The sequence below is a fragment of the Pygoscelis adeliae genome, unplaced genomic scaffold (genome assembly GCF_000699105.1).
Source record: "Pygoscelis adeliae isolate BGI_AS28 unplaced genomic scaffold, ASM69910v1 Scaffold57, whole genome shotgun sequence".
NCBI lineage: Eukaryota > Metazoa > Chordata > Aves > Sphenisciformes > Spheniscidae > Pygoscelis > Pygoscelis adeliae.
The window spans coordinates 17,602,408-17,610,879 of NW_008825615.1; the positions used below are offsets into that span (position 1 = coordinate 17,602,408).

Genomic DNA, 8,472 nt, shown 5'->3' on the forward strand with positions numbered 1-8,472 from the left:
TAGTCAGTTAAGGAGAGTGACACCGGGCACCTCCCTGTGGCTGGCTTCTGGAGCTTTCCGTGGGGCATTGTCTGCGCTTACAGCACAGACGTGTGGGCCTTGTCCCTTACAACAGTGTGAGCTAAATTCCCAGGAAGTGGCTTGTAGACAGCCATGCTGTTTTGAAGGGTAATTGAGTTTAACAGTGCATGGCTGTGGTCAGAGCATGCTCATTGGTCTTGGGGCTTGACACTTCTTAAGATATTAGCACAGATAGAGGTGCAGTGTCTGTGTGATGGAATAGCATTCTTTTTTGAGAGTGATTCCTTTTCCCTAGTTCTAGATACTTAAAATTCTGAACTACCATAGCCTACTAGATAAAGAGAGAACCTAGGCTCAGTTTACAGTAAAGGCAGAAAATATATTTCCAGAAGCCGATTGAACTGACTGATCTTAGACAGCTATCTAAATATGAGTTGGTTTGTTTTCTTGAGATTCATATTTCTCTACTGACTATGAAAGTAGCCTAAGCTAACTAGTTCAAATTTAGCCCTCTAATTTTCAGAAGCCTGAGTTATGACAGGTAAATCGCAACTTCTGTGTCCAATTTATGAACAAAGAAAACAAAGGCATTTTGTGTTTCATCCTGGTTTTGGCTGGGATAGAGTTAATTTCCTTCCTAGTAGCTGGTATGGTGCTGTGTTCTGGATTTAGCATGAGAATAAAGTTGATAACACACTGAAGTTTTAGTTATTGCTAAGAAGTGCTTACACTAGTCAAGGACTTTTCAGCTTCTCATGCCCTGCCAGCGAGAAGCTGGGAGGGGGCACAGCCAGGACAGCTGACCCAAACTGGCCAAAGGGATATTCCATACCATGTGACGTCATGCTCAGTGTATAAACTGCGGGGAGCTGGCCAGGTGGTGGTGACTGCTGCTCGGGAACTAGCTGGGCGTTGGTCAGCAGGTGGTGAGAAATTACATTGTACATCACTTATTTTATATATTATTTTATCATTATCATCATTATTATTATTATTATTTTCCCTTCCTTTTCTGTCCTATTAAACTGTCTTTATCTCAACCCATGAATTTTACTTTTTTTTTTCCCCGGTTCTCTCCCCCATCCCACTGAGGGGGGGGAGTGAGCAAACAGCTGTGTGGTGTTTAGCTACCTGCCAGGTTAAACCACAACAGTTTTCAGAGGACTGAGTTTTTGGACAGCTTTAGCATCTGTACAGGAGGAAAAACAAGGTATTAGCCTACTTGCCATTTTTTCAACTGAGGTTGAACTTTTCAGCGTCAGGAGAAAGGCAACGAGAAAAATGTGATATCAACTCTAGTTTGTGTATTTGTAAAGTAATGAAAGGTTGTCTATGGATATGTTATTTACCATAAAGATGTCTGATTCTCTCCTAATTAGTGAAAGGCCTCATGTAGAAAATAAACTGGAAACAGCAAGCTGAAGGGAAGACCAGCAGCTTGATTCAGAACCACATAATGAAGCTGTTCAGTAAAATAAGGACAGCAAAATGGAAACCATTTGTAGAGTCAGAATTACTTCCTTGGGTTGGGGACATGACAGTAATTAATGAAAAATCCACAAATCTGACTGGAGTTGAGAAAGATGAATTTGAAACCACTCTTTATATTGCTCCAAGAACTGGAGCTCAAGGCAATAGGAGAGATATAGACTGCATCTGTACATTTTAGCAATGCTATATGGAGAAAATGCAGAAAAGAAAGGGTAAAATATGGAAAGAGTTATAACTGCCCAGAGCAGAACTGCTCATTCCAAGGAGCACAGAAGAAGCTGTTTATCCCATTCAACATGTTAATAGGCCAAAAAGGGGAATGCTGATTGAAAGTGAGTGTAGAAATATTTCTTCATTTTCAGCAGAGCATAAACTGAAGTCATGCTGTCTTGACACTAGGATCGATGAAATAACCTTTGCATTTTCTTCCTGAGTTCCCACTATGGTCTACTGGCTTTGTTATGGAGATTAGATGAGGAGGTGAAGCTCCCACTTAGTGCCAAATACAGGTTCGATACTGCTTCCTTCCCTCTGAATAAAAAAGAATGAAATAATAGAAGTCGTATAAGTTAATAAATTGCTCACTAATCTCTTTTGTGATAGTGTAGATAATACACTTTCTTCAATAAACTAATGCCATAATCAAATATCAAATGAATAATTAGTTCTTGGTGTTTCAGTTTCTGATTTACCCAAATCATATATAATTTATCTTTGGTCACTGTGGATACATCTAATCTAATTGAATCATGAGAATATAATTTGCATCAAGATCAGATTCATTTGCATTATGTTTTGGTTGATATTTTATATCTTTGTGTCTTTTTTCTTCTTTTCCCTTCCCATTTCTGTTTGTAGGTTTTGACCTAGTGAAGTGTGAAGATCCTGGCATACCAAATTATGGCTACAAGATCCGAGATGAAGGACATTTTATAGACACTGTCATTTTATACAGCTGTAATCCTGGCTATACAATGCATGGTAGTAGTATTATGACCTGCTTAAGTGGAGATCGAAGAGTTTGGGACAAACCTATGCCGACTTGCATAGGTAATATGGATTGTGATAATGAAAGATTTTGGTCTGGTGATTCAAAAAAAAAATCTAATGTTCTGTCTTTCTATACTTTATCATATTACAATGGTGTAAACATACTTTAAATTTCAAGTAACAATTTACTGTGGAAATCCAAGTATAACTTCTCTGAAACAGATGGATGGCTAGTAATAGCTAGAAAACTGCTGGGAAACACTTCTTTCTATAGGGCAGCCTTTGATGAAAGACTGCTGCTTTGATTCTGATGATATCCTGGGTCATCGAGTCTGATATGCTATCACAGGCAATGGTATTATTTAAACACTTCACAAGCTAAGCAAACCCCATCATAAAGAAGATTAAGATATTTTTTACCTTATCTGTTTTCATCGGAAATTATTTCAACATCTCATTCCTATGAAGATATTTTCTAATTTTCAACCCACATCAGTGGATTGTTTTATCTGCGTGCTCTTGAGTCATTGTTGCCATGCTAGGATACCCCATCAGTCAGAGCCTTGAGGAAGACCTTTTCTTTACACATCACGTGTCTTCAAGTCTTTAAAACTGTGTTTCATTATGACCAACATAAATGTTAAATAGAGAAGTAACTGAACACCGGTATAGTTATTGCACATTGTACCTTTGCTAGGCAGTTTCTCTCCTCCATTTTTGCTTTCCGGTCCAGCAATTACCAGTCACTTCCTGAGTTTGTTTCACACGGAGTTACCTTGAGTCTTTGGGAAAGTCTTTCTTTCTATGTGTCTTCTGATGCTTAGTTTTTGCCTCCACTGCCTGCTGCAGGCAGGCCACCAACTGCTTTCAGCACTCACCTGACCTGTAGGATCCTTGCTTGTTGCCTCTCTCCCATATTGGGTGCTACATTCTCCATTCCAGGAGCTGCTTCCATCACAGTCTACAAAGGAGCAAGCTCCCTTCCTCTCAAAAATTCAGCTTACCCAGAGGGTAAGTGCCAGAAAAACATCAGTGAACAGCATTTCTACTGTCTTAGTAGAGGTGTTATTTTTCCCACTTGATTCTAGAATTAGATCTGTAAGTTTTCTCTTATATGTATGACAGGTCAAAACAACTCTTTCCAGTTTTGATTTAAATAAAGACTTTTCCAGGCTTTTTATACATTCAAGTCCCCAAGCTTTTCAGTTTAATTGGCTATCTTCTTTTTTTCTAAGTTTGCCCTTTTGTAAAGAAGAGCCATAATTAGTCCTACCTTTGCCTATCTCCCCATTTAATTTAAATGAAGTCATTACTCTAAGGTCATTTTCTATGATATTTTCTTGTGCCTGTGTTCACGACCAAGTAAGTATTTGAATCAATTCTAAAATACTTGTTAGTTCCAAGTCTATTAGGTAAATAAATCCATCTGTCTACCTATTTCCTTTTCTTAGTATGATGATTTGTCCTCCAATATATATGTGGGATGTTAAAATCTCAACCATACAGATAGGGAACCCACGATCAAGTGGATCTAAAGAAAATTTGCATCTTTGATTTTGTAGAACATCTTTCATAACTCTTCTCCAAAATATATTTGACCAATATGTTTTTTTTTTTTATGCTGACTTTATTTACTTTACTGCATCACTACTATGTAATGCTCCCTCCACTCCCATATCTCTACCTGTATTTCCAGTTTTCTTGATAACAGTATACTTTCAAGCTTCTATAGTCCACTTACGATTGCTACCCTATCTTTTTTTTTTCATTGTAGTTTGATTTTGTACCTTCATTACTAGATTTGGTTTCTGTATTTTGTTGCTAAGACTTGTACCAAAATCTCTTATTTCTTGAGGTTCTCACTTCACCTCTAAGTAGAATTATGTCCCAATATCAATAGAATAGTCATTTTTCTTTTAGTATCCTGAGACAGGTTTTGTTCTTGCTTTCTGTCTGTTCAACCACAAAGCTATCTTTCTATGTAACTTTATCTCTTTACATATCTTTTTATTTGCTGTCCTTGTTCCTATCTTTAAAATCAAATTTGGGAATTGCATCAGTTTTGTATAAACTCTCTCTTCCTATTTCTCAATTTAAGACTCTTCTGAAACATTAATTAGCTCCCCAAGAAGTCAAATGTTCACCATTCTCTCTAAAAAATCTTCTAAACGTGAATCGTTCTAAACAGCCTTTCACAAACAGTCTGTTACCTTTGTTAAATTGTTATGTTTTTTCTACTGTTCTGTGCACAGGAAAACTTGTCAGGAAGATCCCTGAAAACTCAGTTAAGCATCTGAAGATCATTTCATGCTCTCTTTTTTTTTTTTCTACTTTTGTTCTGCTTCTGTAATCCTTTCTTTCTTCAGTTTTATCTTATGTTATCACAGTTTTATCTCTTCCTACTCTGATTTGACTGGCTTCCTTTTCTTCCTTTTTCTTAAGTTGTCGTGAACTTCCAAACATCACTTTCTTTCTTAGACAGATTTTCTTAATATGCTCCTGTTTATGCAGACCTATTCTTTTTTGCTTGTTGTGTTTTAGATCAGCATTTGCTATTTGCTGTTGTCTCCAGTGACATTTACATTCATCATTGTCTTTATAATAATTTCAATTTCATTCACAAAAAATTTCAAGCCCATACGTAGACATATTCCACATAATCTACACCTAGTCATCTTCAGTGATACACTGCTATATTGGTCTTAGTATTCATTTTCATTTTCTCTATGTTCTAAACCTTAACGAAGAAAACAAACGAACTCCTGTAATTCCTTCTCTAGAAGATTATAGAACTTGTTTGAATACGTCACTTCTATTAGTTATAGTATAGTTATTTACTTTATGGAGTATATTCTCTGAGGTGGTGATTTTACAGTGTGCTCATTTCTGCATATTGAAAAACAAACTTTTTGGATTTTTTGTTAGAATCACTTTTGAAAGTTTACTTTTGTTCTGCTTCTAATTTTTTTTTTTTTAAATATATGAACTATGTAATGCATCATATCAAATTTTATCGTGTATTCTGTTCCTAAATGAGTCTTCTCAGAATTCTAAAGCAAATCTGTCAATTAGTTTGAGTTTAAATAATTTCGGTTTCACTGAGTTATCTTGAGTTCTTTGGTAAATACAGTATTGTATCAGTCATTTCTTTGTCTGTAGTTATCTATCACAGTGATTATTGCATTCTGAACTTTCTTGTATAATGAAAATCAACTGAAATCTTAGGCAAAGGTTACATTTGAAGAAATTATGTACTAAAGCAGCTTTCTGCTGTGGTTCTATTAATAATATGTAGTGTTTTGAGTGATCAGACCAGCAGGATAGGTAAATCAGTTGTCTTGTTTCCTCTACAGTTATTTTCCTTCCTGGTAACAATTTGGTTGTCAGCAGAGACTTGGTGGCATGTATAAGACTTATTACTTGTTAGGAGTGTTGCTGATAGATTATTTGCTCCAACTGCCATGGTTCTTCCATCATCTGTGTCTTACATTATGCTTGCTGTACAGCTGTGCTTGAAGAGTTCCCCATGGTAGCGTTTGTTAATACCACTACTTGTAAGGCAACACTGTAAATGAAGTAGGAATTCAGGTACATCACTTAACTGAGAAGTTACTGAACCTTTTTGGTTCAGTGGCACCTGACTGTTACACAGTTCCAGTTTCATCAGGATGCATCTTTATACTGGCCAGACAACAGTATGATGCTCTTAACAAGCAACATGAGAATCATTTGATTCTGGATGTTTAGCACTGCAATTGGTCTCTCCACAAAGTTAAGATAGCATTGATAATAAAAATGTTTTAAACCACACACTGTATACTTTTAAATCATAGCTTTCTGATCTACTCTCTTACTTTGTAGGTGTAGGGCATTTAAATTTTTAGATACTAAAGGAAATTACTAGGCAATACCTAACTGTTTTTTGACGTAATTAAACTTGAAGTTATATAGAAGTAACTTGAAAGCATTAAACTAAAGGCATTTTGACATTAGAACAACAGAGAAAGTGATTTTAATTACAAAACCCAATGCTGTAAAGTCTGAATTTGAGCATTCAGTGTTACTTAGAAAAGCCAAACATATTAGATGGGACATTCTGAAGTATTTTTGCTCTATTCCTGATGCTAAAATTGTGCTTTTGTAGTCTCAGTTCATATTGAACTACTCTCATTGGTAAAATAACATAATCACAGAAGTATGGTTTATTGCTTTATAACAAGGTAGGAATGAGAACATTATATGTGCATTTTTAACTCATGTACATGTCCTCATTTGTATGTATGTGTATTAGTTCAGAGATATTAGGTAATTCTGTAACCCTTTTAGAAGACAGAGAGCTGTGGAATGGACAGAAAATGGAAGTGCAAAATATTATGATCTTGTTAAAAATAAATGTAATCCTTACTTATTTTGTAGCTGAGTGTGGTGGTCGAATTCATGCTGCTACATCAGGGCGCATTTTGTCCCCTGGTTACCCAGCACCATATGACAACAATCTTCATTGCACTTGGATTATTGAAGCAGATCCAGGAAAGACAATAAGGTACGTGCTTAATTTCAATATGGTTGACTTCAGTACTTTATAAATTATAGTCTGTGCCTCACATTCTCACACTCTTCTACACAATTTTTTGTTTATTAACTCCTTACATTAATAAAGTTGATGCTTGTCATGCTGGCATCTATGAATGCCATTCCTCCAGGGAACCTGGGTACCTAAATTGTGTAGGGGACACGTAGGCATCTAATTCAGAACTGTGAATTCCGTTAGATAATATGGCCTGTAAATCTTCAGTGTGGTAGAGTGCTGCACTGCTATGCCTCTTTCTACCTGTAAACAACCTAGAGTGCCAAGCTGTCAACTGCGGTTTCAAAATTCTTCCCTTAAGTCATTATAATGGCATTCTTTTCTATCTTACTGTCACATTCAATGTAATAATTTGTTTTAAATCAAATATAATTATTCAGTACTTTTTCTTAAATACATTACCTCAAGCAGCCATAAAGTTCCTGACTCTCTGTCAGGTGTGCTCAGACATCGGGCATCTTGGACCTTGTTGGGTGTCTATTACGAGCTGTCTTTTTGTCATGAATGATTTGATCTGATGAGGAACTGACAATTACAACAGCAGCAGAGAAGATTAGTGCTATAAAGCTTTATATACAACTCTGAAGGGTTTTCATTTATCACTCCTGCTCTCTTCCATCATATCATTATTAACATATATAACATTTAGAATTATGTGTCAGACTTTTTCCCCATAATCAGTTGAATAATAAGACCGGCAACATCTCAGAAGACACTGAGAATAATCAAATTTGAGAAAAATGTCAAGATTTTAATAAGAAGTGCAAACAGGACTGAGAAAATCCTTAATATATAAGGACTGGAAGATTTCTCCACAAAGAGTAGGCAGCATAACAAAAAAAGGAAGAAATTAGAAGAATACAGAAAATGAGGGAAACACAACTGGTGACTAATGCAAAAAATAAAGGTACATGCCTAGAACAATGCCCACAGCATTCTCCTAGAGAAGCTGGCGTCTCATGGCTTAGACAGGTGTACTCTTCGCTGGGTAAAAAACTGGCTGGACGGCCAGGCCCAGAGAGTTGTGGTGAATGGAGTGAAATCCAGTTGGTGGCCGGTCACGAGTGGTGTTCCCCAGGGTTCAGTTTTGGGGCTGGTCTTGTTCAATATCTTTATCAATGATCTGGATGAGGGGATTGAGTGCACCCTCAGTAAGTTTGCAGATGACACCAAGTTGGGCAGGAGTGTTGATCTGCTCAAGGGTAAGAAGGCTCTGCAGAGGGACCTGGACAGGCTGGATCGATGGGCTGAGGCCAACTGTATGAGGTTCAAGAAGGCCATGCAGTGCTACAGGCTTGGGGAAGAGTGGCTGGAAAGCTGCCTCTCGGAAAAGGACCTGGGGGTGCTGGTTGACAGCCGGCTGAACATGAGCCGGCAGTGTG

General features: G+C 37.0%; 1 protein-coding gene across 1 annotated transcript in view; it reads left to right on the forward strand.

Annotated features, from left to right (window-relative positions):
* Nucleotides 1–8,472, forward strand: part of CSMD1 (CUB and Sushi multiple domains 1) — a 1,045,142-nt gene that overhangs the window by 791,649 nt on the left and 245,021 nt on the right. Inside the window, exons 24-25 of the mRNA XM_009333261.1 lie at nucleotides 2,371–2,562; nucleotides 6,919–7,045. Coding sequence (XP_009331536.1) covers nucleotides 2,371–2,562; nucleotides 6,919–7,045 — 319 coding nt within the window. The remainder of the gene's footprint in view (nucleotides 1–2,370; nucleotides 2,563–6,918; nucleotides 7,046–8,472) is intronic.